At 39.9% G+C, this 27,948-nt stretch overlaps 1 protein-coding gene and 14 non-coding genes across 15 annotated transcripts; all 15 read right to left on the bottom strand.

Moving 5' to 3' along the window:
- Positions 1-10: 10 nt before the first annotated feature.
- Positions 11-27,534, bottom strand: pomgnt1 (protein O-linked mannose N-acetylglucosaminyltransferase 1 (beta 1,2-)). The gene is made up of 22 exons (XM_088426514.1): positions 27,427-27,534; positions 27,076-27,276; positions 25,874-25,976; positions 25,683-25,798; positions 25,319-25,384; positions 24,538-24,651; positions 24,118-24,235; positions 22,740-22,838; positions 21,932-22,059; positions 21,248-21,318; positions 21,004-21,079; positions 19,864-19,947; positions 9,058-9,099; positions 8,713-8,771; positions 7,378-7,450; positions 7,002-7,130; positions 6,466-6,591; positions 6,301-6,365; positions 6,146-6,190; positions 5,885-6,020; positions 4,808-4,917; positions 11-3,706 (listed from the first exon to the last, which is right to left on the bottom strand). The coding sequence occupies exons 2-22, from the start codon at positions 27,193-27,195 to the stop codon at positions 3,625-3,627; spliced, it is 1,962 nt and encodes a 653-aa protein (XP_088282640.1). The 5' UTR covers positions 27,196-27,276; positions 27,427-27,534; the 3' UTR covers positions 11-3,624.
- Positions 10,393-10,464, bottom strand: trnae-uuc (transfer RNA glutamic acid (anticodon UUC)). The gene has a single exon. It is a non-coding gene; the product is annotated as a tRNA-Glu (tRNA).
- trnae-cuc (transfer RNA glutamic acid (anticodon CUC)) lies at positions 10,831-10,902 on the bottom strand. The gene has a single exon. It is a non-coding gene; the product is annotated as a tRNA-Glu (tRNA).
- On the bottom strand, positions 11,045-11,116 carry trnae-uuc (transfer RNA glutamic acid (anticodon UUC)). The gene has a single exon. It is a non-coding gene; the product is annotated as a tRNA-Glu (tRNA).
- trnae-cuc (transfer RNA glutamic acid (anticodon CUC)) lies at positions 11,265-11,336 on the bottom strand. Its single transcript has one exon. It is a non-coding gene; the product is annotated as a tRNA-Glu (tRNA).
- On the bottom strand, positions 11,703-11,774 carry trnae-cuc (transfer RNA glutamic acid (anticodon CUC)). The gene has a single exon. It is a non-coding gene; the product is annotated as a tRNA-Glu (tRNA).
- Positions 12,340-12,411, bottom strand: trnae-cuc (transfer RNA glutamic acid (anticodon CUC)). The gene has a single exon. It is a non-coding gene; the product is annotated as a tRNA-Glu (tRNA).
- Positions 12,977-13,048, bottom strand: trnae-cuc (transfer RNA glutamic acid (anticodon CUC)). Its single transcript has one exon. It is a non-coding gene; the product is annotated as a tRNA-Glu (tRNA).
- Positions 13,626-13,697, bottom strand: trnae-cuc (transfer RNA glutamic acid (anticodon CUC)). Its single transcript has one exon. It is a non-coding gene; the product is annotated as a tRNA-Glu (tRNA).
- trnae-cuc (transfer RNA glutamic acid (anticodon CUC)) lies at positions 14,271-14,342 on the bottom strand. The gene has a single exon. It is a non-coding gene; the product is annotated as a tRNA-Glu (tRNA).
- Positions 14,893-14,964, bottom strand: trnae-cuc (transfer RNA glutamic acid (anticodon CUC)). The gene has a single exon. It is a non-coding gene; the product is annotated as a tRNA-Glu (tRNA).
- On the bottom strand, positions 16,147-16,218 carry trnae-cuc (transfer RNA glutamic acid (anticodon CUC)). The gene has a single exon. It is a non-coding gene; the product is annotated as a tRNA-Glu (tRNA).
- trnae-cuc (transfer RNA glutamic acid (anticodon CUC)) lies at positions 17,407-17,478 on the bottom strand. Its single transcript has one exon. It is a non-coding gene; the product is annotated as a tRNA-Glu (tRNA).
- Positions 17,621-17,692, bottom strand: trnae-cuc (transfer RNA glutamic acid (anticodon CUC)). The gene has a single exon. It is a non-coding gene; the product is annotated as a tRNA-Glu (tRNA).
- trnae-cuc (transfer RNA glutamic acid (anticodon CUC)) lies at positions 19,025-19,096 on the bottom strand. The gene has a single exon. It is a non-coding gene; the product is annotated as a tRNA-Glu (tRNA).
- Positions 27,535-27,948: the final 414 nt, after the last annotated feature.

Below are 27,948 nucleotides of genomic sequence, written 5' to 3'. Positions count from 1 at the left end.
GAAATAATGGTTCCAATGGGCTAAAAAATATCTTTATTTGCATGATGCAACAAAAAAGCTAAGAAATGTCAAGTCGCTATCACAAATCATCTCTCAGGCATACTGAGAATGCACATATATAAAATACAAAACAAACAAACAAAACAATCAGGCCTTGGTAATTCATGTGGTTCTGTTTCAGATGTCCAACTACAATTGAAATATGTGAGACACTGACTCCGTACATGGACATACGCTGTATTTGCAAAGCTCTTTCATGGTGAACTTGAGAAAGTAAGAAACACAAATACATACATGCATTGAGCCACATTTAATATATTTGAGACTAAAGAAAGGGTAAACAATAAGATAAAAAATATGAAAAAAAAAAAACATTTAAATTGATTTAGCGGCCAAAAAATGTGCTGGAACCACCTTACCCATTTTCAGGTCATGCCACACACGTTTAGTCACGTTCCCCTTGACATCGACAATTCAGTGTTACTGCTTGCAGTAGCTGCTCCTTAAATCCATGATCCAAGTCAGTGATAACATTTTTCGTTCAAGAGATTTGAATTCTTTAGTGTTAGCAAGGCTTAAATATTGATTGCATCACCCAAGAGCCAAATTCCAGTGTTAAATGCACTCGCCGTGTCCATCTTAGGTTAGCTTAGAAATAAGCATGGCTTGTACCTTGTTTAGCACCACCAATGTGATGATTATTGACGTGGGAGCTACACATACACATTACTCTGTAATGTGTATAGCTGCATCAGTAGCTAGCCAAAGCGTGTTGATAGCTAGCTGCCACTGCGTACTTTGCGCCAGGCATTTCTTGCCCAAAAATGTGTGTAAAATTATGGTAAATTGGAACATTTTCCTCCAGTGTATACTACAGCTCTAGACATGATCAACATATTTTTTTGGTAGTTAGAGTTCTGTTTTGCGATTCAATGTGATTTGATGAGGTGCAAAATGCAAACGTTATCTCGCAACCTGCAATGCGCAAACGCTTGTTTGGTGCCATGGAGGAAGTCAAAGTGCCCGGAGAGAATCCACGCAGGCTCGGGGAGAACATGCAAACTTCGCACAGGCATGCCGGAGGGAGCTGGATTCAAACTACGGACTCATGTAGGTTTATTTGGAAACTTTAACATAAACTAATTCAGGCATGTCCAAATCCAGTCCTGGAGGGCCGCCTATCCGGCATGTTTTGGAGGTTTCTGTCCTCCTACCACACCTGATTCAAATGATCAGATCATCAGCAAGCTCAGCGGAAGCCTCACACCAAACCTGATCATTTGAATCAGCCGCATTGGATGACTGAAACATCAAAAACATGCAGGATAGGTGGCCCTCGAGGACCGGGTTTGGAAATGCCTGAACTAAATTAATGTGATAATTACAGGATTTAATGCATTTACTTATTTTAGAAAAGGTACCTGCGTTCATTGACTGAAAAAAAACTACGGTATATATTAATATTCAGTGCATTAATAAGGTCTATTTTTCCTGCAGAATGAAGTTACAGACAACATCGAGCTTTTACTGACTCGTGTGTATTAATCATACAGTTCCCAACTTCAGCGTGGTATGCTTAATGGTCAATATTAACATTTGATTATGTATTGTTTTGAAATTTTTGAACATAGATGAAAACAGGGAGTTGCACTTTTGTTAATGATTGAAATTGATCCTGTGATTTGTTAGTGTTTTGTTTTGACTGACTGTTCTGCTCTTTGCCAAAACTAAACAAATGGTCTTACTTGAGTGATATAATAGACATTTGATGTGTCAAATGTTTTAGCAGTGTTATCGGTGAGTAGTCAAGAGCCGAGTACTCATACCATAAACACATCACCAATGTCATTGGATGATGTTAAGATTTTAAATGTAACAGACTCTCAGCCATGTGGTTTTCCATGAGAATATAATTTGATTTAACACAAGTATTACACCCCTTGACTGAGGAAAAAAAAAAACACTCAAGAGCCTGCTGCATTTTTAACGTTATTAGCAGTGTGGCTCAGTTGTCTTTGATCGGATATTTTGTCGGTGCATTAAACGGAGTAAATATTCACAGATTGAGGCTGGATAAAATGGAGACACAAATTTCAATATCAAGAATACTCAGATTTCTATTAAGCCAAAAGTGACATTGACGTTGCTGAAAGCTTTGCTTTACTTTCAGTAGAATTGTTTAAAGAACTCTCACTCAAACTCAGCTTCTATATGCAAAAATATGCAAACGCTTTACATTTTTCATCCAAATATATATGTATGTACATGATTTCAATATTCTGTTAGATTTATTTTAAAAAATCTGCAGAGTCTGAATTTAAAAAACCATCTGCTTCAATTTATAGTGGCAAATAAATAGAGACAAACATATAGTTTGTGTTGAATGACTGAAACATTCAGTAGTTTAAAAAAAATACCCCAAATAATTGGACTTAAAATAATTTTGACATGTACTGAAAATGATAAATGACTACAGTATTTTCTCATTTAAGCTAATACAGTACGTTGAACCTGTTTATTTTGGGGATATGTTCCAGACCCACCTACAATAGGTGATAGCATAAAAAAATAAAAAGTTTATTTATTATTTTTCAAACTCTAGTTAAACTCTTCCTGCACGCTATTAACAAATGGAAATTCACAAGACACCTTTTAATTGCAATCCTACGGGAACGTGGAACTGCCATTGTGGAGTAAACACTTTTGACTGGCAAACCTGTTCCAATACATTTGAACATGTTTTCTTGTCGGTTGCAAAATACATTGAATACTTTTGAAAGCATGAGTAAAAAACAGAAAGAAAACATTATTAGTAGTCATTTTTAAGATTTGAAAACTATGAAGAAAAACCCTGACGTATGTGTTCCCATTGCATTATGGGAAAAATGCCTTTAGAATTAAACTTCAAATTCAAATTGAATTCAAAAAAACGTTTACTCCACACCGGTAAGTCCACTCTTACATACAACGTAACCACCCCCCAACACCAGCCCCGAAAAATGTCAATGAATACTGCACAGTATTGCTAGGTGCCGATAGTGTGATTACGTACGAATTTCTCGAGTGATGTCATGTCAAAGCCAAGCACCTTGTCTTAAGTACGCAAAACAACCGCCATCAAATCATCCTTATCGAATCTTAACCAGCTCTGCTTTGGGTGTAATATTTATTTCAAGTTCTATCCAAAAATGCACGATGTTACCAGCAGCCAAACCGATTGATTAGCTGCTCAAATGTTTATTTTAAATATAGAAATAACACAGCATTTTCATAAATAAATATATTTTTCAATACTGTACAGTATTTATAATAACATAAAAAATAGTAAAACAGATCACTATAAACCGCAAACAGGCAACATGTTCCACAAAAAAACAAAAACAAATTCAAAGCAAACCTAGTGATACGGGATAGTGTGGTCAAAAATTCCCTTAGCAACCGCAGATAGTTTGGGCCAGATTTTGTGATATTCCTTCCTTTGATCATAAAAAACGGGTTGCAGGTCCCAAGTGGTAGAATTTGTGGTGGGCAAAATCGTTAAGGCCTGGGCTGGTTCAAAGTTGTTGTGTGGTAGTGGTAAGCACACCGTCAGTCTATACGTGTAAGAGAGTGCAAAAGCGAGGTTTATAGCTGCTCTGCTGGTACACCCTCTTCTTTGGTTGGAGCCTCCAAGTGGATGGGTTTGACATTGGCAGGTTTTTTCACACTGGTTCCAAAAAATAGAAGATAAGACATTTGAATTATTAGTGCCTTTCATCTGTTTGGTAATGTGATGTATTGTAGGTATAGTGGTCCCATGACCACCAGGAAGCTAAGTTACAACCTCATTTCAAATCGGAATTGAATCGTTTTCCCCTCTCAAAATTGTACACACAACACAGCTTAATGACAATGTGATTTTGTTCTGGGTTGTCCTTCGCTTCCCAATGAGCTGCCTGAGTTGCCTCGTTTCATACTGTGGGCCGCTTGTACAGTATGCTGGGCTTTATTTTTTAATCACGACCCACATCATATTCAAAGTGTGCTGTGCTTTACAGATTGATTTGATTTACAGATTGATTGAGTTGAAACTTACTAAACTTACCAAATATCTGTGGCTGTTTATGTACAGTTAACAGTACTGTATATTCAAATCTGCATGTCTATATTTTGCCCTGTGTGAATTAAAGGGACATTGAGTAAGATTTGACAGGTTTTCATTACGGACATCAGGAGGTGTTGCGTTTACCATTGTCCGTAGCTAGAACAAACATGGCTGCCTCCCCATATAATATAAATTAATGATAACTAGACCTACGATTATATTTAAAACATACTGGTACGCATTCATTTGCAAGTTTTGGAAATTCATAATCATTTAATTTATCCCTTTTTAATGAAAAATGGTCAAAGTCTTACACAGTGCCCCTTTATTGAAAATATTGATACATTTATACGTATGTAATAAACATAATAAACACAGTGGTGGGAGGTCAGGGCCCCCAAGGCCTTCTCCATTGGCCTAACATCAACTGACATCATTATCATTGCTATAATAGTTATAATAACCCTAACTAAAGTCAATTTCATTTTAAATTCTTTTTTGCTAAATGTATATATTATATTTTTTTTAATTCATAAAATTATTCTCCATATTCTGTTGACGTTTAAAAGCTCCGGAAAAAAAGCCAGTGTAGCCCAGTAATGCGTACGTGTGAGCATGACGGCTATTTATTCGAGAGTCCGACATCACAGAAGGCGTACGCGTGAAAGTCAAGGACCACCATTGAACAAACATATGCAAAAAAATGTACAGAATGAAACTTACGAGTATGGTGAGATCGGCACGGCCACCACCAGGATATGATTCCGCTTTCTGAAGAGTCTCCACAGGCCTTTGTGATTTCCACGAACATCCAGGTCCCAAACATGGAGGCACTTGGTAGAGGAATGAGGGAGACACGTCGATTTTTAAGACAGGCAGGAGACACATCCACACTGGTATTTACATACTGTATTCTATTAATAGTACACACATACATGCATCCATACCTGTATTTATATACAGTTTGCCAGTACGTATAACGCATCACATGTACAGGTATTTTGTGATGCGCTTTCGCAAACGCAGAAAAAAAATTGAGATATTGATACATCTTAATTCCGCACAAAATTCCCTTTAAAATGTCTCTGAAAGCTTAAAGGGAGTATGTGTAATTTTTCACATACGCCCATAGAGGCTTTAGGAAGTTACTCCAAGCAAGGCACTCTGAGCAGCTAGCATTAATGCACAGGGAGAAGTTGCAAAGAAAAATATCAATTCTTTTTTCATTTCATCTTTCATTTCTCATATTTGATTGACATTTCATAACAAAAATAAACAAGCACGTAAGTGGAAATTTGTGCCGCATGTTACAGACAATATTGGTCATGTTCGTATTGTGTCATCAGTAGTGGGTAAACGTCGTGACTGACAACATTAAGAACAAATAAAACATGATTTATTTATTTTATTACTACAATACATTATTAGAGTACATGATTACTTGAATGACATTTCAAAATGGTTACCTTTTTTTGTATAAAAAAAAACAAACAAAAAAACGATATGAACCCAAGCTTATATAAGGGTTATATAAGGGATCCATTACAGTGAGAGGTTAAAAGTAAACATGTTTTTTTATGTTTTAATGGCCTTTTTGTCACAGCGACTGTTTTCTCAGAGATCAACACAAAAGATGAAATACTTTTAAAAAAGTGGATGAGAATAGACAACCATTCATTCACAGAAAACAAATTGTCTTTGCCAAAGCATCTCTGACACAAAAAAACGCATTAAAGGAAAGAAAAGTTCCGACAGCAACGTTGAAAATCATGCAACTCAAATCACAAGACGTGTCTCTACCTTAGCAAGCTCTGTCCAGGTGGAGGTGTCTGTCTCAGTGTCCATTTGAATAAACATGACATAAACTTTCCCCTCGGAGTCCGGCAGCATTGAGTCCTCACACGGGTTTTTGGTGTGGTCCAGCACCTCTGCTTCCCTGGAATCCCAAAGTCTTACATCAAAAAAATCCGAGCGAGATCTTCTATTTTTCCAAACCTCTTGTTATTCACCGAAATGAACACGCAAAAATCATGTTCCTTGCCTCAGCTAAATTTCACTCACCGAAGCAGGTTTTGGATCTCCACTTCATAAGCATCCTTCTTTAAGCTGCGGAAACGAGTACAAAAATACCCACGTTCTTCCATATTATTAAACCAAAGAACTGTAAGTATTGTATGTCCCGTCTAATAAAAGCACGAGTCAATGGCTGTACACACCTGTTCACGTTTTTCAGCTGCACGTGAGGAACTGTGTTGAACTTGTGTTTCTTGAAATACACCTCCTATGTAAAAATCCACAGTACAAACAAGATCATGACCGATATTCTGTATTAGAACAAGTTAATAAATGTGACGGTTTTTCAAAGGAATTGAATATCTTACATGAAAATATCCATTCATGTTTAGGCCGATGATGCCAAAGTGGTAGGAACGGGACACATCAGGTATGATGCACTCTCTTCCCTTCCTCTGCTCTGGCATTCGCATCCACATGTCCCAATCCCACAACTACAGAGACACATACTATACTATTTCAGCATCGTATCAACAACACAGTCCCAAACACCCAATCCACCTCGTTTAATAGGTTTCACAAAATCAGTTTCTGCCGACGCATATGTGACATGCCATTCATTGTGCTACGGCTGCACCACAATGTAGGAACGGCGGCCAATAGAAGAGAGCACACGTAGTGATGTTATTTTGTACCAATGTTGGGCCGATCGTTGTCTGTCCAATAGTTATCACGTAAATTACGCCCAGTAATTTCTCATTGGTATGCCTTTTTATTGTCGTATTGATGAGTGTTAGAGTTGAATACCGATACTGATATAAGTATTGTGAAAAATAGTGGTATCGAACACCCCTAATAATAACATGGGTATCTTGACAGAGCGACAAAAAGAAGAATCCTGCACCTTCTCAGGTGTTGGCCATTTTGGCTCCAGTTCATCCTTGTAGAGACTCTTCTTCAGAACCCAGCCCAAGCCGGGCATACTCTCCACTCTGTAAAGCAAGGCTGGATCCTCTGCTGTGTGTTCATAGCCCTGTTTAATGCAAACAGAAGTTAAAGCGAGGGTTGCGCAACTTTAAAAATGGTAGTCCCCAGTCACCTGAGTATGATTGTGGGACTTAAATTTTGGCAGCCATTAAAAAAAAAAACAATACGATAACAATACGATCAATAGCAAATCCTAGGTGTTCACTGTTTGGTGCGAAAAATGGATTACACTGTACATCAAGATGTGCTTAACCATTATGTCGTTATTTCATAGAACAAAGCAGTTTATTCACCTGATCATTCCAGGCTGAGATGCAATAAAGGCTGTCATCCTCTTCCAACAGATGGATGGTCTGACTCAGAAAACTAGTAACACAAAAAGGTAAAATTGGGTTTGCATCAATTACACTTTTTATGCGATCAATTATTTTCAGCGACGCTTAAAACATGTAACCCTTTGTGCAAATGTAGGACGAGAATGCATAGCTTCAAACATAACCCTTGAAGGGACACTGGGTGATCACAAAAAAGTTTGTCTCACCCAGAATGCCTTTTTTCATGTGTAGAGATCTGTACTGTGCTCCGTTTGTAACGCCCACGTTGTGCTGGCGGACGCACCGAATGGCTGCTGTTTGCTACGCCATGACACTGTGTTCTCTAACATGGAATCTTTCTAGTATTGTAGGGCTGGGCAATAATATCGATATACCGTGTTATGAAGTAACAATACGCTTATGGCAATATGACGTTCGGTATATGATGCATTGCGTATATCAATTTTGATGCCTTATTTTCGTAATATTTCCTTAAAACAAAGCATTTGATCTGGCGTGTTTTGACTATTATTTAAGTAGCTATATTTTAAGGAGCTGACCAACATGGTAAACAAATTTCTTCATTCCATATTTTCTATTTTTATTTACTATTACATTTTATGCAGTCAAGAGCATCCTTGAAATGAAATGCTTTTTTTTTTAAAAAAAAAAAAAAAAAAAAAAAGTGTGCTCAGAGATGCCGATGGCGTTATATATGCCATAAAACAGGAGTTTCAAACGTTTTGGAGTCGGGGACCCCTTTTTGAAAAGCAATATTTCCAAGGACCACCACAGCAAATTTGTGGAAACAAAACAAATAAAATAATTTATGCCAAACATAAGTGCCCTTTTTATTCAATTTTTGTTTAATTAAAATCCACTTTTTCTGTTGTTATTGCATGGCCTTAACCACTCCTAACCTATAATATAATCCCAAGAAAGTATTTGAATGTTTCATTATTCCTGAAAAAAAGGGGCCAAGTTTCGCAGATGTCCAGGTGACAGTCTTTTATTTGGTTACCCGGGTTTCACTATTGACGTTTGTTAGTATGCATTTTCGTCCTATTCCATGCTTTAAGCACTTCCTCTGGTGGTCATTTTAAGAATCGCTGTAACATTTGTAACTGTCAACTTAAGAATGTGACAGGCCCAAAGAAATTGCCTTTCACGAATCAAACAGCGCGATCTTTACACAAATGTCACATACTACGTGTGAATTTCCCTACGGGGATGAATAAAGTATCTATCTATCTATCTATCTATCTATCTATCTATCTATCTACTTATGAAGAACATATATGGGCTCCAGCACACCTGAAAAAGTCAACGGAGACGTCCAAATCTTCCTCTAATACAATAGCATATCTGGCCTCCTGGAGAAAATAGGGGTAAAAATCATTATGAATGTGAATTATGTTTTTCTTCATTGAAAAAAAAGACTAAATTGACTCTAAAATAGTAAGATTACGATCAAGATGATGAAACACTCTTTTGTAATGTAAATTCAAAAAATCAGAACTATTTAATGGAAACTCCTTTCAATAAAAGATTATTTTAGGAAAGGTCCATTTAGACAATTCAATGACAAAATATATTCCAAACAATTCCAAATATATGACACACAAGAGAACTACTGATCATTTAAAAAAAAATACTCACTGGATGAAGGTTGAATGTGGCTGTAAGACTGGCCTTGTAGTGCTGTGACAAAGCAAGGAAAGTTCAAGGAATTAAAAGCAATTAAAAGTAACTGCTAACCTAGAAAATAACAAAATGGGAAAACATGCATACGGAGAAATTATCATTTGAAATCTTTATTAAATCTGATGGCATAATTTAATTTAAAGTTTAAAATTTTGACCTTGATATGCTTATCTGAAAAGATATCTTGCAACATTAGTAAGAACCACAATTATTAGCAGCTAATAACTAAACATTATAAAATTCAGTTTACCTGTACTTGCGTTCATTAAAAAAAAAAAAAAAATCAAGATGGGTAGTAATTAGAATGCTTCTAGTGAGATTAAAACATTACATTATGAACTTTTATAAACATTTTTTTGAGGAACTGAACACAAAACATTTATTTTTTTTAAACTGCTGATAATAGTATATGCAAAGAGGTTGGCAAAATGAGTCAGAGGCGCAAGGCTTTTTCATCTAGATGTTGAAAAGTGCTGGATTGAACCAGGCCTGGGGCGGTGAGAGAGACGAATCATAAACACTAGACAACCAAGGACTGTTAATGTGTGATAACCGATTCTCTTTCAATACCAACTTGCATGTGATTTAAAGACACAAATGAAACCCTCTTCAGTTTCAGAGGTATGATAAGGTGGTATGAACACCCACACCGACAGAAAGTAAACTGCAATCCCATATAGCAAGTTACCTGACCTGGAATCAAACACGACGCGGCGGTGCGAGCACCGAATCCTAACCAATAGACCAACAGGGACTTTTGATTAGTGATAACCGATTCTCTTTCAATACGAACTTGCATGTGATTATAGACACAAATCTAACCCTGTTAAGAAGTATGATAAGGTGGTATGAAGACCGACATCCTTACACAGTGTGAAGGGAATCATATATTAGGTTGTTATCATTATGTTCTTAGTTCATTGTTACCCATTTATGCAATCCTAGTTCATCTTGACCCTGTCCTTAGATAGAACTGTTGACGCACGAAAGTGTGAGCCGGGACCTTGGCCCAGCTGCCGGTGGCGCCCGGCTGGCTCTTTTGTTGTGTCTTGTAATCTGCTATGCTTCTACTCAATAAAAGCCAGGGGGGGACGGCTGGGCAGGGAAAAACTAGCGTTGGAAGACCCACGAGTTACATTTGCCCAAGCTGTTTTTCCCTATGCCGGCATAGAAAAGTCAATCTTGGCTGGTCTGAGTTACTCTTTTTGCTGTTTAAGCAGCTAGGCTTGTCCTAGTCTTCTTTTCTGAGATTTCTCTGACACACAGTAAACTGCATTCTGATATAGTAAGTTCCCTGACGGGGAATTGAACCCGGGCCGCGGTGGTGAAAGCGCCGAATCCTAACCACTAGACCACCAGGGACTGTCAATCAATGATGACCGATTCTCTTTCAATACCAACTTGCATATGATTATAGACACAAAACAAACCCTGTCAAGAGGTATGATAAGGTGGTATGAAGGCCAACACCCTAACTAAGTAAACTGCATTCTGATATAGAAAGTTCCCTGACCGGGAATCCAATGCGGGCTGCGGCGGTGAGAGCGCCAAATCCTAACCACTAGACCACATGGGAATGTTTATCTGAAATAACCGATTCTCTTTTAATAGCAACTTGCATGTGATTATAAACATAAAAGAAACCCTTTTTAGCTTCAGAGGTTGGATAAAGCAGTGAGAACACCCACACCCTTCCTTACGAGGTGAACTGCATTCTGAGACAGCAAGTTCCCTGACCGGGAATCGGACCCGGGCCGCGGCGGTGAGAGCGCCGAATCCTAACCACTAGACCACCAGGGACTGTTGATTAGTGATAACCGATTCTCTTTCAATACCAACTTGCATGTGATTATAGACACAAAACTAACACTGTTAAGAGGTATGATAAGGTGGCATGAAGACCGACATCCTTACACAGTAAACTGCATTCTGATATAGTAAGTTCCCTAACGGGGAATCGAACCCGGGCCGCGGCGGTGAAAGCGCCGAATCCTAACCACTAGACCACCAGGGACTGTTGATCTGTGATAACCGTTTCTCTTTCAATACCAGCTTGCATGTGATTATAAACACAAGAGAAAACCTGTTCAGTTTCAGAGGTATGATAAGGTGGTATGAAGACCGACATCCTTACAAAGTAAACTGCATTCTGAGATAGCAAGTTCTCTGACCGGGAATCGGACCCGGGCCGCGGCGGTGAGAGCGCCGAATCCTAACCACTAGACCACCAGGGACTGTTAATTAGTGATAACCGATTCTCTTTCAATACCAACTTGCATGTGATTATAGACACAAAGCAAACCCTGTCAAGAGGTATGATAAGGTGGTATAAAGGCCAACACCCTTACAAAGTAAATTGCATTCTAATATAGCCAGTTCCCTGACCGGGAATCCAACGCGGGCTGCGGCAGTGAGAGCACCAAATCCTAACCACTAGACCACATGGGAATGTTTATCTGGAATAACCGATTCTCTTTTAATAGCAACTTGCATGTGATTATAAACATAAAAGAAACCCTTTTTAGCTTCAGAGGTTTGATAAAGCAGTGAGAACACCCACAACCTTCCTTACGAGGTGAACTGCATTCTGAGACAGCAAGTTCCCTGACCGGGAATCGGACCCGGGCCGCGGCGGTGAGAGCGCCGAATCCTAACCACTAGACCACCAGGGACTGTTGATGTGTGATAACCGATTCTCTTTCAATACCAACTTGCATGTGATTTAAAGACACAAAAGAAACCCTGTTCAGTTTCAGAGGTATGATAAGGTGGTATGAACACCCACATCCTCAGAAAGTAAACTGCAATCCCATATAGCAAGTTACTTAACCGGTAATCAAACCCACACCGCGGCGGTGAGAGCGCCGAATCCTAACCAATAGACCAACAGGGACTGTTGATTAGTGATAACCGATTCTCTTTCAATACCAACTTGCATGTGATTATAGACAAAAAACTAACCTGTTAAGAGGTATGATAAGGTGGTATGAAGACCGACATCCTTACACAGTAAACTGCATTCTGATACAGTAACGGGGAATCGAACCCGGGCCGCGGCGGTGAAAGCGCCAAATCCTAACCACTAGATAACCAGGGACTGGTAATCAGTGATAACCGATTCTCTTTCAATACCAACTTGCATGTGATTATAGAGGCAGAAAAAAAGCATTCCACTTCCAATAACCTGGTAAGAACACCCACACACTTACAAGGTGAAATGCATTCTGAGATAGCGAGTTCCCTGACCGGGAATCGAATCCGGGCCGCGGCGGTGAGAGCGCCGAATCCTAACCACTAGACCACCAGGGACTGTTGATCTGTTATAACCGATTCTCTTTCAATACCAACCTGCATGTGATTTAAAGACACCCTTTTCAGTTTCAGAGGTATGATAAGGTGGTATGAACACCCACACCGTCAGAAAGTAAACTGCAATCCCATATAGCAAGTTACTTGACCGGGAATCAAACCGACGCCGCGGCGGTGAGAGCGCCGAATCCTAACCAATAGACCAACAGGGACTGTTGATTAGTGATAACCGATTCTCTTTCAACACCAACTTGCATGTGATTATAGACAAAAAAATAACCTGTTAAGAGGTATGATAAGGTGGTATGAAGACCGACATCCATACACAGTAAACTGCATTCTGATATAGTAAGTTCCCTAACGGGGAATCGAACCCGGGCCGCGGCGGTGAAAGCGCCGAATCCTAACCACTAGACAACCAGGGACTGGTAAACAGTGATAACCGATTCTCTTTCAATACCAACTTGCATGTGATTATAGAGGCAGAAAAAAAACATTCCACTTCCAATAACCTGGTAAGAACACCCACGCACTTACAAGGTGAAATGCATTCTGAGATAGCGAGTTCCCTGACCGGGAATCGAACCCGGGCCGCGGCGGTGAGAGCGCCGAATCCTAACCACTAGACCACCAGGGACTGTTGATCTGTTATAACCGATTCTCTTTCAATACTAACCTGCATGTGATTTAAAGACACCCTTTTCAGTTTCAGAGGTATGATAAGGTGGTATGAATACCCACACCGTCAGAAAGTAAACTGCAATCCCATATAGCAAGTTACCTGACCGGGAATCAAACCGACGCCGCGGCGGTGAGAGCGCCGAATCCTAACCAATAGACCAAGAGGGACTGTTGATTAGTGATAACCGATTCTCTTTCAATACCAACTTGCATGTGATTATAGACAAAAAAATAACCTGTTAAGAGGTATGATAAGGTGGTATGAAGACCGACATCCTTACACAGTAAACTGCATTCTAATATAGCCAGTTCCCTGACCGGGAATCCAACGCGGGCTGCGGCAGTGAGAGCACAAAATCCTAATCACTAGACCACATGGGAATGTTTATCTGGAATAACCGATTCTCTTTTAATAGCAACTTGCATGTGATTATAAACATAAAAGAAACCCTTTTTAGCTTCAGAGGTTTGATAAAGCAGTGAGAACACCCACAACCTTCCTTACGAGGTGAACTGCATTCTGAGACAGCAAGTTCCCTGACCGGGAATCGGACCCGGGCCGCGGCGGTGAGAGCGCCGAATCCTAACCACTAGACCACCAGGGACTGTTGATGTGTGATAACCGATTCTCTTTCAATACCAACTTGCATGTGATTTAAAGACACAAAAGAAACCCTGTTCAGTTTCAGAGGTATGATAAGGAGGTATGAACACCCACATCCTCAGAAAGTAAACTGCAATCCCATATAGCAAGTTACCTAACCGGTAATCAAACCCACGCCGCGGCGGTGAGAGCGCCGAATCCTAACCAATAGACCAACAGGGACTGTTGATTAGTGATAACCGATTCTCTTTCAATACCAACTTGCATGTGATTATAGACAAAAAACTAACCTGTTAAGAGGTATGATAAGGTGGTATGAAAACCGACATCCTTACACAGTAAACTGCATTCTGATACAGTAACGGGGAATCGAACCCGGGCCGCGGCGGTGAGAGGGCCGAATCCTAAACACTAGACCACCAGGGCCTGTTGATCCATGATAACCGATTCTCTTTCAATACCAGCTTGCATGTGATTATAAACACAAGAGAAAACCTGTTCAGTTTAAGAGGGATGATAAGGTGGTATGAAGACCGACATCCTTACAAAGTAAACTGCATTCTGAGATAGCAAGTTCCCTGACCGGGAATCGGACCCGGGCCGCGACGGTGAGAGCGCCGAATCCTAACCACTAGACCACCAGGGACTGTTGATCTGTTATAACTGATTCTCTTTCAATACCAACTTGCACGTGATTATAAACGCAGAAGAAGCCCATTTCAATTACCTGGTATGTACACCCACACCCTTACAAAGTAAACTGCACTGAGATTGCATGTTCCCTGACCGGGAATCGGACCCAGGCTGTGGCGCACTAGACACTAGACCACTAGGGACTGTTGACCTGTGATAACCTATTCTCTTTCAATACGAACTTGCATGTGATTATAAACACAAAAGAAACCCTTTTTGGTTTCAGAGGTTTGATTAGCTGGTAAGAACACACACAACCTTACAAGGTGAACTGCATTCAGAGATAGCAAGTTCCCTGACCGGGTAGCAAACGCGGGCCGCGGCGGAGAAAGCGACAAATCCTAACCACTAAACCACCAGGGAATGTTTAGCTGAAATAACTAATTCTCTTTCAATACCAACTTGCATGTGATTATTAACACGGAAAAAAAACATTTCACTTTCAATAACCTGGTAAGAACACCCACACCCTTACAAGGTGAACTGCATTCTGAGATAGCGAGTTCCCTGACCGGGAATCGGACCCGGGCCGCGGCGGAGAGAGCGCCGAATCCTAACCACTAGACCACCAGGGACTCTTGATCTGATATAACCGATACTCTTTCATTACCAACTTGCATGTGATTATAAACACAGAAGAAGCCCATTTCTTTTTCAATAACCTGGTATGAACACCCACACCCTTACAAAGTAAACTGCGTTCTGAGATAGCAAGTTCCCTGACCGGGAATCAAACCTGCTCCGCAGCGGTAAAGGTGCCAAATACTAAGCACTAGACCCACAGGGACTGTTTATCTGAAATAACCGATTCTCTTTCAATACCAACTTGCATGTGATTATAAACGCAGAAAAAGCCCATTTCAGTTTCAATAACCTGGTAAGAACACACAGAACCCTTACAAGGTAAAATGCATTCTGAGATAGCTAGTTCCCTGACCGGGAATCTGACCCGAGCCGCGGCGGTGAGAGCGCCGAATCCTAAACACAAGACCAACAGGAACTGTTGATCAGTGATAACCGATTCTCTTTCAATACCAACTTGCATGTGATTATAGACACAAAACTAACCCTGTTAAGAGGTATGATAAGGTGGTATGAAGACCGACATCCTTAAAAAGTAAACTGCATTCTGATATAGTAAGTTAATCAAACCTGCCCTGCGGCGGTAAAGGTGCCAAATACTAACCACTAGACCCACAGGGAGTGTTTATCTGAAATAACCGATTCTCTTTCAATACCATCTTGCATGTGATTATAAACGCAGAAAAAGCCCATTTCAGTTTCAATAACCTGGTAAGAACACACAGAACCCTTACAAGATGAACTGCATTCTAAGATAGCTAGCTCCCTGACCGGAAATCGGACCCGGGCCACGGCAGTGAGAGCGACGAATCCTAACCACTAGACCACCAGGGACTGTTAATCAGTGATAACCGATTCTCTTTCAATACCAACTTGCATGTAATTATAGACACAAAACAAACCCTGTTAAGAGGTATGATAAGGTGGTATGAAGACCGACATCCTTAAAAAGTAAACTGCATTCTGATATAGTAAGTTCCCTGACCGGAAATCGTACCCGGGCCGTGGCAGTGAAAGCGCCAAATCCTAAGCACTAGACCACCAGGGAATGTTTATCTGAAATAACTGATTCTCTTTCAATACCAACTTGGATGTGATTATAAAAGCAGAAAAAACCCATTTCACTTTCAATAACCAGGTAAGAACACGACACCCTTGCATTCTGAGATAGCAAGTTCCCTGACCGGGAATCGAACCCGGGCCGCGGCGGTGAGAGCGCCAAATCCTAACCACTAGACCACCAGGGACTGTTGATCTGTTATAACTGATTCTCTTTCAATACCAACTTGCATGTGATTATAAACGCAGAAGAAGCCCATTTCAATTTCAATAACCTGGTATGAACACCCACACCCTTACAAAGTAAACTGCACTGAGATAGCATGTTCCCTGACCGGGAATCGGACCCGGGCTGTGGCGGTGAGCGCACCGAATCCGAAACACTAGACCACTAGGGACTGTTGACCTGTGATAACCTATTCTCTTTCAATACGAACTTGCATGTGATTATAAACACAAAAGAAACCCATTTCAGTTTCAATAAACTGTTATGAACACCCGCACCCTTACAAAGTAAACTTCAGTCTGAGATAGTAAGTTCCGATTCTCTTTTAATAGCAACTTCCATGTGATTATAAACACAAAAGAAACGCTTTTTGGTTTCAGAGGTTTGATTAGCCGGTAAGAACACACACAACCTTACAAGGTGAACTGCATTCAGAGATAGCAAGTTCACTGACCGGAAATCGGACCCGGGCCACGGCAGTGAGAGCGACGAATCCTAACCACTAGACCACCAGGGACTGTTAATCAGTGATAACGACGAATCCTAACCACTAGACCACCAGGGACTGTTAATCAGTGATAACCGATTCTCTTTCAATACCAACTTGCATGTGATTATAGACACAAAACAAACCCTGTTAAGAGGTATGATAAGGTGGTATGAAGACCGACACCCTTACAAAGTAAACTGCATTCTGATATAGCAAGTTCGCTGACCGGGAATCGAACGCGGGCTGCGGCGGTGAGAGCGCCAAATCCTAACCACTAGACCACCAGGGAATGTTTATCTCAATTAATTGATTCTCTTTCAATACCACCTTGCATGTGATTATAAACACAAGAGAAAACCTGTTGCGTTTCAGAGGTATGATAAGGTGGTATGAAGACCGACATCCTTAGACAGTAAACTGCATTCTGATATAGCAAGTTCCCTGACCGGGAATCGAACGCGGGCTGCAGCGGTGAGAGCGCCAAATCCTAACCACTAGACCACCAGGGAATGTTTATCTGAAATAACCGATTCTCTTTTAATAGCAACTTACATGTGATTATAAACGTAAAAGAAACCCTTTTTAGCTTCAAAGGTTTTATAAGGCAGTAAAACACACCCACCCATCCTTACAAGGTGAACTGCATTCTGAGATAGCAAGTTCCCTGACCGGGAATCGGACCCGGGCCGCGGCGGTGAGAGCGCCGAATCCTAACCACTAGACCACCAGGGACTGTTTATCTGAAATAACCGATTCTCTTTTAACAGCAACTTGCATGTGATTATAAATGCAGAAAAAAAAAACATCTCGGTTTCAATAACCTGTTAAGAACAACGACACCCTTACAAGGTGAACTGTATTCTGATATAGCAAGTTCCCTGACCGGGAATCGAACCCAGGCCGCGGCGGTGAGAGCACCGAATCCTAACCACTAGACCACCAGGGACTGTTGATCTGTGATAACTGATTTTCTTTCAATACCAACTTGCATGTGATTATAAACACAAACTCTGTTCAGGGGTATGATAAGGTGGCCTGAACACCCACATCCTTACAAAGTAAACTGCGTTCTGCGATAGCAAGTTCCCTGACCGGGAATCGGAATCGGGCCGCGGTAGTGAGAGGGCCGGATCTTAACCACTAGACCACCAGGGAGTGTTGACCAGTGATCACCGATTCTCTTTCAATACCAACTTGCATGTGATTATAAACACATAAGAAACCCTGTTCAGATGTATGATAAGGTGGTATGAACACCCACACCCTTACAAAATAAACTGCGTTCTGAGATAGCATGTTCCCTGACAGGGAATCAAACCTGGGCGGCGATAGTAAAAGTGCCAAATCCTAACCCCTAGACCACCAGAGTCTGTTTGTCTGAAATAACCGATTCTCTAGGTGAACTGCATTCTGAGATGGCTAGTTGCCTGACGGGGAATCGGAACCGGGCCGCAGCGGTGAGAGCATCGAATGCTAACCACTAGACCACCAGGGACTGTTGGTCTGTGATAACCGATTCTCTTTCAACACCAACTTGCATGTGATTATAGACACAAAACAAACCCTGTTGAGAGGTATGAAGACCAACACCCTTACAAAGTAAACTGCAGTCTGAGATAGCAAGTTCCCTGACCGGGAAACGTACCCCGGACGCGGCAGTGAGAGGACCGAATTCTAACCACTACATCACCAGGGACTGGTGATCTGGGATAACCGATTCTCTTTTAATAGCAACTTGCATGTGATTATAAACGTAAAAGAAACCCTTTTTAGCTTCAGAGGTTTGATAAAGCAGTGAGAAGACCCACACCCTTCCTTACAAGGTGAACTGCATTCTGAGATAGCAAGTTCCCTGACCGGGAATCAGACCCAGGCCGCAGTGGTGAGAGCGTCGAATGCTAACCACTACACCACCAGGGACTGTTGGTCTGCAATAACCGATTCTCTTTCATTACCAGCTTGCATGTGATTATAAACACAAGAGAAAACCTATTCAGTTTCAGAGGTATGATAAGGTGGTATGAACACCCACACCCTTACAAAGTAAACTGCATTCTGAGATAGATAGTTCCCTGACCAGGAATTGGACCCAGACCGCAGCGGTGAGAGGGCCGAATCATAACGACTAGACCACCAGGGAATGTTTATCTGAAATAACTGATTCTCTTTCAATACCAACTTGCATGTGATTATAGAGGCAGAAAAAAAACATTCCACTTCCAATAACCTGGTAAGAACACCCACACTTACAAGGTGAAATGCATTCTGAGATAGCGAGTTCCCTGACCGGGAATCGAACCCGGGCCGCGGCGGTGAGAGCGCCGAATCCTAACCACTAGACCACCAGGGACTGTTGATCTGTTATGACCGATTCTCTTTCAATACCAATTTGCATGTAATTATAAACGCAAAAGATACCCATTTCAGTTTCAATAACCTGGTATGAACACCCACACTAATTTCTGTTCCTTAGTTTTATAAACACTTAAATTGTTTTAAAATGTGTTTCAATGTTCTCTAGGGGGGCCTAGAAAAGAGAAAATTGTTTTAAAATGTCTTTCAATGTTCTCTAATTAAGTGAAGTATATTGGGTTATTTCAGTGTTTCTCAACTCTATTTTGCCAGGCCCCCCCTAGAAAAGAGAAAACTTTATGCCCCCCCCCGTCGATGCACTGACTATAAATAAGCTTCATATTGATGAAAGTATATCTACACATGTATCCTTTCTAACATTAACAACAGAAAAACACAATATAAATCAACTTTCAACAACTGTTAATTATTTTTATCGCGTTTATACGGGTTACAGCTTAGTCTAAAACAGAAAAACAGAAGCGCACCAAAGTGCCTGAAACTAAAAGAAAATGATGAAAATTATTACTTTATTGCAATTACATTCCATATGACAAAAAACAAAGCCTTTTTCCTGGGATCATCCAAGCCCCCCAGGGGGGCTTCCTCACTATTTGAGAAGCACTGGGTTAGTTGTATAAAATGCGCTATACAAATAAGGCCTGTCATGCCTTGCCCATTCCTCATTCGTATTTATTCATTTATAAAAATTATTCACAGTCTGAACCTTGTTAGCTTCCTTGAACATGAATGTTGTGTGTCTACCTGTGACACTCTAGCATTCTTGATGCTGATTGGTGTGTGCTGAACTCCCTTCAGTCCAAAAAGGGCCACCACATCCATCGGCTCCTGGGACATGCATAAAAGCAAAACAAAACAAACAAATAAAAAAAACATACACACACTTTTGATTATCATTTATGCTCATTTGAATACAGATTTTATTATATGCATAGTGGGAAGGAGAAGGGGCAGCCCCCCTATAGCACCTGCATTCACATAGACTCCCATCTATGAATCTTTTTCCAGTCTGACCTTGACTACCAGGCTTACAGTGTCCCAATCATGTACACTACGTGTATTTTTACTGCCTGAAACATTAACTGACATTTTAACCAACAGTAGGATTTAAAAAAACAAAACTCCAAAACCAGTTTCATATGCAAAGGCTTAGTTCATAGTGAATAAGATGGGTAGTACAATTTTGGCAGGAGTTCAATACATTGATGAAAAGTGACAAGTGATGAGGTGAAAAAGATCACTCCCATCATGTGCCCACATGGCCAACAACAGGCCGCATTTAGGGGGTGCAAAATGGCCATTCGGCCCCTTAGCCATTTTTGGAACCTACCTGTTCCCTCACAAAGGCCAGAGTACTTTGAACCTCTCAATACATGGTAGAGTCAAACTAAAATATTAGATCAGCTGAAACTCCACTAACGCAAAACATTTCCAAGAACCTCCAAAATGTATTTAGTCATAAACAAAAAAAAAACATTTTTAAAGGGTTATACATCTCAAAACCACACCCCTATGTGTTTTAAGTACTGATTCTGACAGAAAAGGACAGAATACATACATATTCTGTAAAGTACAGAAATTTACAGGTCTGTAGTTACCTTAAAACAAAAGATGAGGCCCTCCAAATATGGTCCCAGGGCAGGTGTGTGGTTTGACTTGGAATGACTCATATCTTAATCAACATGCTGCAGTTTTTGTGGCAAAAACATTCGACAAAATTCTCTAGTCAATAATAAAAAACGTCTTCTGTAAATAGCATGAACATTTTCCTCACCAAAAATTGAAATCCTAAATTCAGTTAAAAACAAATGTTAATATGTGGATCTCTGATTTAAACAGTTTTTGGAAAAACAAAAACAAAACAAGGAAAAACCGATACAGTACCTCATAATATCCATCAATGAAGACAGTGACCATTTGTGGGTTAACACCATGAGCCGAAAGAAGCGACCTGAGCATCCTGAAAACAGATAATAGTTGAATTGACTTTCACAATCATTGATTAATAACAAAATTCCATCCGTCCATCCATCCATCCCATTCAACTTAAAAAAAACAAAAAACAAAACAAGATAGTTTGCATTATGTTGACCAACTCTCATTCCCATCTTAAATCAGGACCTCTTACCGATAGAGATAGTTAGGTCTGTTTCCTGCAATGACAGCTACTGGGACATTGAAGACACTATTATTGGGTAGCTAGAGGAAAGAAAATGGAGATACTGGTAAGAAACTCTGTCTCACGTGGACTCGAGTGTGTGTGTGCAAGTGTAAAAAATTCTGTAGCAGGATCAGGAAAAAGGGAGCAAACAAGTAGCATCTAATTCACAAAGACGGTGGAGTGCTTTATAAATGGCAAGCAGAAAGTATCTCTGTGTGCCAGTGTTATTTTTGGGTATTTAAATAAGGTAATCCATCTCATTGATGAACGATGCCTAATTTGCAAACACCATCACTGATTGCCACACGAAGAACAATTTGAGTGAAGTATTGACGTCACAGCTCGAGATAACTGGCGTAAACTTGCACCAATATGTAGAGGACTTGCCATCCAATATTTAACACACCACATTTTTTGTGAGCGTAAACCAATCGCCTCTATTTAGCTCGGTTAAGAAAAACACACAGACTGTCTGGACTACAAAATGTAATTTGAATATTAACAACAAATAATGACAAAAACGTTTAGTAGAGACTGATCTTTTCTTTTCTTTTTTCAATTTTCTGGGTGCAAAGCCAATTGAGAGCAATTGTGTAAAGAAACCCTGACAACCCTGTAGAAATTAAAGAATTTTTTGTCGTTGTGTCTTACAGGTTCTGGGTTGAATTCAATGGGTGCTGGGTCTTTACAGCTGCAGATGCTGCCATACCCTTCCACTTTGCTGCAAAAGAGCTTTCTGCGCCTGTTCCACTCGGTGTCTGCCCAGTGGCACTCTGCTTCTGAAAGGGTAATCACATCAGGAAACTTGGGATCTTCTCAGGTTTCTAAATTTCAACATAATAAAGCCCATTAAGGGCCATCTTAAGTCACTTGACCAGTAGTGACAAACGGCTTTTCAAATGATTACATTTGAATCAGAAAAGGCATTTTCATGTATTTAAATAGCTGATTGTAAACATAACGCTATTCAGTCCGCACACCGGGATCACACGAATGCTTGCAAAATCATCACAAATAAGAGCTAAAGCCATTCGTTCGACCCCTCTGCAATAGAATGTCAGCAGGTCTTTACTGCAAATTGCCTTTGTGGCAAAATGGAAGGTCTACTTTCACAGGACAGGCATCAATTAAAAGTGTGGGCACAGATGCAAACTTACGTTCAAAACTGTTTTGAAATCAGTAGTTATTGTACTCTGAATCACAACATTTTTTCAACAATGTCAACAGGACCAGTGAAAAATTAATAAAAGGGATCCGAAATAAAGTGGATGTTTGCACAGTTAAACTTTGAACTTTTAACGCTATTAGCCAGCAGGCGCTGGAATTCAAAGCTCTACCTTGTATTGTACAGTCCGTGAACAATGTGCTGCATGTCAAACTTGTAACAAGATAGATTAAAATTATAGATACACTATATAAATTCATAAAAAGAAAACGTTTAATAGTAGTTTCGACTTACCTTCAGAAGCAGTGAGCTGGACTTCTGTTTTAAGAAGAACTGGATCGCCCCAGGTGGAAAGAGCAGGAGATTTTGAATGCTTCTCACCGTATACTTGACCTAGAAATTTAAATACGAAGCTTGTGAGTTGAGATACGAAACTTAAAAAAAACATCATGAAGTGAATTTAATTGAATTTGATTTCAATTCACTCTAAAGTTTAACATTTAGAACAAGTACTGAGAAATTCTAAAACTGAAATGAAGGCTCATTGATGACCGCGTGGTGGCTAACCCTGAAACCTTGGGGCCCTGCTTGAAGAGGCAACATGGGCCCTCCTTCCTATATGCCACCATATTTGGGGACAGGTCAGGTGTGCAGAGAGGTGGGTGGCAGTTGATGGTGGGGATTTTGGCAATGCATCAGTAGTGTGGATGGGCTGCTGCTGCTGACCTTGACTCGGGACGTTGTGAATTGCTGGGGAGAATATTTCAACCTCCTCAATTTGCTCACCACGCCTTCCCATGAGAAAGCTTGGGTCTAGGGGTAAAAAGTAAAAATACTCTGCAAATACTGGCCATTAGGCTGATTATCTTTGGCCGCGTTTGGACAGCAATAAAGGACTGATTTAATCAGCCAATTTATTAATTAGTCTGACCCGACACATTATGGTACTTGTGTAGCCTTGTCGATTCTTGGTTCTGCCTGTGTTTGTAAACACTTAAGACCCCAATGAGGCAGACGTGTGCACGTGCGCATGGTCAAAGTACCATCACATCAAATTTTGTGCAAGCTCAATTATAGTTTTCCCTTTGGGGGAATTGTTTGGACGGTATGGCGCATTTTTGGGCATGCCGGCACCCAGAGAGTTTGCTTCCCCAGCACATCTGACATTGAGGTAACAAAAAGTGAACTGCTTGATGTGTAAAAAGTGGCACATTCTAGCACATGGCGTGCGCAGACGCCAACTTAACTGCGCACATGTCGTGCACAGACTTGGTCTAAATGTGCACATGGTGCGCACTGACTCAGCCTGGTTGCGTCAGTCTACAAAAATGGAATGTCTCGGTATGGCATGACCCCAACTCTGTTTTCACCTTGCTGATTGACAGACTTGCGCCTGATCATGAAAATAGGGCCCTTAGAATTAAAAACGTAACATGAGCTTGGTGGGATTGGGAATTCAGTTTCAAGAATCTCATTTAATGTGACCGTTGAAAATTACTGCCAACGATTGATCACTTTGTGCAAGTCAAGTTGACTACAAGTGTAACCAGTGGTTTTTGGTTAAGCATGCATGAAAATTATGTTTAAAAAAATGTGAAGCCTAGAGGGTGATTTCACTATCTATTTTATTGTTGAACCATACATTTTTTTTTCATTTTTAAAGAAACTCTACCTCCTTTCTTCACCACCAGAGTCCACATGTCCCTCCAGCTGAGAATGAGAGACACCTGGCTGCCCAGACTTTTTAGCAAGTTTTTGGCAGCATCCTTGAGATGAAACGTGCCCTCATCCTGTACAGAATTAAGACATACAAAAGAGTGGGGAAAAAAAAAATCATTGTCATGGTCTTGAAGTGTTCCAGATGCCAGACGACAAATGGGTATGTGTGTCTCACTACATTGGGCCACAACACGGTAAAACAACTCAAAATTACGTTAAAACAACTCAAAACCGACCATGACATACTACATTTGTCTGTAACGGGTCCAAATCAGGCTGCATTTGTGTAGTATGGCCAAGGCAATACTTATTTTCTTGTGAAACTTTGCTTGTAAATGACACGCGATTGAAACAATGAGAAGAAATAGCTTACCTTTATGGTAAATATAAGAACACGTCCTCGGGTCACCATGTTAAGGAATAAGATCATGGCTTCATCCTCGTGGGGTGAGTAGGTGTCAAAAATTCTCTTGGCCATCACATGACCCTAAGAACCATAAAATGAGGAACTACTTAGGAACCACATTGATTTGGAGCCATTTGTACATTAGCAGAATTATACAAACCATACTGAAGAAACCTCTTCAACTATGACTGATAACTAATAGTAATAATACTAAAAAAAAGGTACATTGCAGGAAAAGTATTGAAAAAGATTGCAATTATAAGCCTGTAAAAAAGATATAATTGTTTTGTCTTGTGGTCAGACCCTAAATTGTGGCATTCTGAATGAAATGCAGTTGTTTTTAGGGGTTCAGTCAGAAGACCATCACTATAACAAAGTCTACTGAAGACTAAATCATGCGTAAGCTGCTTGGAACATGCAACCTTTCACTTGACTGTTTTTAGCTGGTAAATGGCTCATGTGAAAGTTCTGCTGCGTTTATGTATGCCATAGAATGTCTCACCTTCCACCCACACAGTCATTCCTTACAAAGATGTACTGAGGTACTGAAACATAGTAATGTTTGATTTCATGTGAATCAGTACTCAGTACTCAGTAGTACTGACCCGAATGTCAGACAAAAAAAAATTGCAACTTTGACACCCTTCCCCAAATGTTATCCCTAGTCGACTACTAAACAGTCAAGTGAAAGACTGGTTCAAGCAAAAAAAAAAAAAAAAAAAAAAAAAAAAAAAAATACAGTGCTTACTGTAGCCTGGTTGAGAACAATCACATGGATGCCTCTGCCTTGCTCCCGCATATCATCCTCCAATACCTGCAGGAAAACAGTAAGTGAATGTAACGCAACATTTAATACAAATTGTGCAAATATTGAGAGTGTGCGTTTCCAGGCTGTTACAGTATATGGATACAAGTAAAAAGTGGCTTTCACTTTTTTGTCCATCTAAAACAAGATAGGTCTTTCTCTATTGATATTTACAACAACATTTTCAACAAATGGTTAAAATACAAAAATGTTCAAACTGTTACTCAGTTTAAATATAAATATTTATATTATGTAGATATTCTTCTCTAATAGTATTTCTATTTATCTGGTACACTTTCTTACTCACAGTGGTGCCATCTACTGCCACGTAAACTTTGGAGCGGCTGGAGTACACCTCAATGTCAAGAATCTTGTGCCCATTTGCCGGTCTGCGAGGAGTCTCCATGTTGGGAATCACATCCTCTACAAGAAAAATATATTTTATTTATAATGTAACCAGTGTATAATTAAGCAGAACATAAAATAGATGCAAATTACCGTATTCTTGAGCTGCTGCTTCTTCATTCGCAACTCTTCTTGTGTCCAGGATGAGTTTAATATTGACTAAGACAGTTACCAGTAGAAACAGTACAGCACCAGCCTGTGTTTGGAAAAAAAAACAAGAAACAAACAGAATAATCATAAATATGAGTCCCAGTATGCAGTTATGATTTTGATTACCTATTAATGTTAAACTTTGGATGATGTCTTTACATTAAACGGAAAAAAAAATCCCCCAAGTATACAATATGTAAACTAAGGAAAACAGACTTACTCATTGCTGTGAAAATGGCTAGTAAGGTAATCGTTTTAGGTATACATTTTATTGTAATCAAATTACTAAATTCATGAAAATAATAAATATAGATTAATTTAGTGCAGAAAAATAACAAAAATTACTTACGTACATTTAGTACTTGTAGTACTAAATTCATTTAATTCACCAGATATTTTTTAACCAAACGTTTGCCAAAGATTAGGGGGGACGAAAATTCACCAGACATTTTTTGACCAACTACACTAGAGGGGGGGAAAAATAGATGTACAGTCAGGTATTATCTGTCTGAACTCGTAAAATTACATCTTTAGAATGGAATAGGTTAAAGTAACAGTATTTAACAGTATTTATAATCTTTAGAATGGAATGGGTTAAAGTAACAGTATTTAAGGATGAAATTGTGTTTTAATATGCTCTATATTCTGTAAAATCTTTTTTCTCTTTTCCTGAGGCTCCCCCAGCACCCTTCTTCTATCTGACTACATTTCCAAGCTCACGATACACACAACCACTGAGAAAGTATTTACAAAGTCTGAAAGAAAAAAAAAACGTATATATGGTTGAAAGTGGGAACAGTTAGTAATGAGACGAAATGTGCCGTGGCTTCTAGGCTTGTGTCTATTTATGGGAGGGATGTGTCCACATGTACATGTACCAAGGCACGCTTCATATGCGCAAGACCTGTAAACGACGACATGTGATGCCTTGCTGGGCAGCTGGACCATGTGACTGCTTTACGAAGCGAAGCGCTTTACTTGTTCAGCAAGCATTGCAAAAATAAAACAGTAGTAAAACGCAATATAAATTGCCTCTCATTGGGCATTTTGTGGATATGAGGCTGCTGTTACACCTGTGTGTGCAACTGCAACTGGCAAGCTTTTCTGTATCAATCTATAATTAGACCAATAAACTTTTGTCATACCTGACAGAATCGACGAATAGTCCTCTTATTGAAGAGTTTGTATTTATAAGTGAGATACAAGCTTCTTTGCTGGCGGGGTATAAATGGCTTAGCTCGGGGGTTGGGAGTCCACGTCTCCATTCCGCTAAAAATGTAGACGGCCTGTCTGCCTCCCCCTCCTCGTCGTCCCGCAGCAAAGTTGACTTCTGGTCACATCCTCGTCTGCAGAGTACAGACACCGGGTATTGCTTTTCACAAACTGATTTAACACAAAAGTGCAGCCATAGCCAGACAACGCAGAAGGACTATGCCTCATACTTAACTAAAATGTATGCATATTTGAATCAAATGCAATACTAAATCTTGAAGTACCTTTGTAAGGCGCCGTGGATATAACAGCCAAATTAGATAAAAACAAAGAAAAACTAATTGCTTAGTGTTGTGTTGCAGAATCCCTGACGTCAGTCAAATGACGCTATCTTTTTCTCCCTGGTTTACTTGGCTGAACGCAAACATGTGTAGTGAGTACTGCCTCCTACTGGCAAATAATATGTACTTATTTAATAACACTTGGATTTCTACCCCGAGCAGTAGTAATTTATGGGATTTTCAAATCGGCAGATGTACAATTAAATATATATCTATTGATACATTTGTAAACTAAAATAAATAAGTGATGTGATTACTCATACAAAATTTACTACAATGCTCAAAATGATAAACGTGTGTTATAGGCTATATGTTTGGCTACTAAAAGTCTTTAATCTTACAATATTCAGACTTTTCAATAATAAAATGCCCTGAAATCAATTGCTCATCGATGATTAATACTAAATTGAATCTATAGTTTGTTTGGTTCGTCATACTACCGCGGCACTTTATTGTGAACATGAT

This window comes from Hippichthys cyanospilos, chromosome 10, assembly GCF_059441005.1.
Source record: "Hippichthys cyanospilos isolate Australia breed blue-spotted pipefish chromosome 10, RoL_Hcya_1.0, whole genome shotgun sequence".
In the NCBI taxonomy this organism is placed as follows: Eukaryota; Metazoa; Chordata; class Actinopteri; order Syngnathiformes; family Syngnathidae; genus Hippichthys; species Hippichthys cyanospilos.
Note: the sequence above shows the minus strand (reverse complement) of the source record. Positions and strands in the feature narration are given on the sequence as shown.

Excerpts from the sequence above, each read along its gene's own strand:
- pomgnt1 (XM_088426514.1), bottom strand. The coding sequence starts at position 27,195 with ATGGAGACGTGGACTCCCAACCCCCGAGCTAAGCCATTTATACCCCGC. Across the intron at positions 25,385-25,682 it reads TGGCAGTAGATGGCACCACT|GTATTGGAGGATGATATGCG; the intron begins GTGAGTAAGAAA and ends GTTTTCCTGCAG. Across the intron at positions 3,707-4,807 it reads GTGCCGATCTCACCATACTC|TGTGAAAAAACCTGCCAATG; the intron begins GTAAGTTTCATT and ends TTTTGGAACCAG.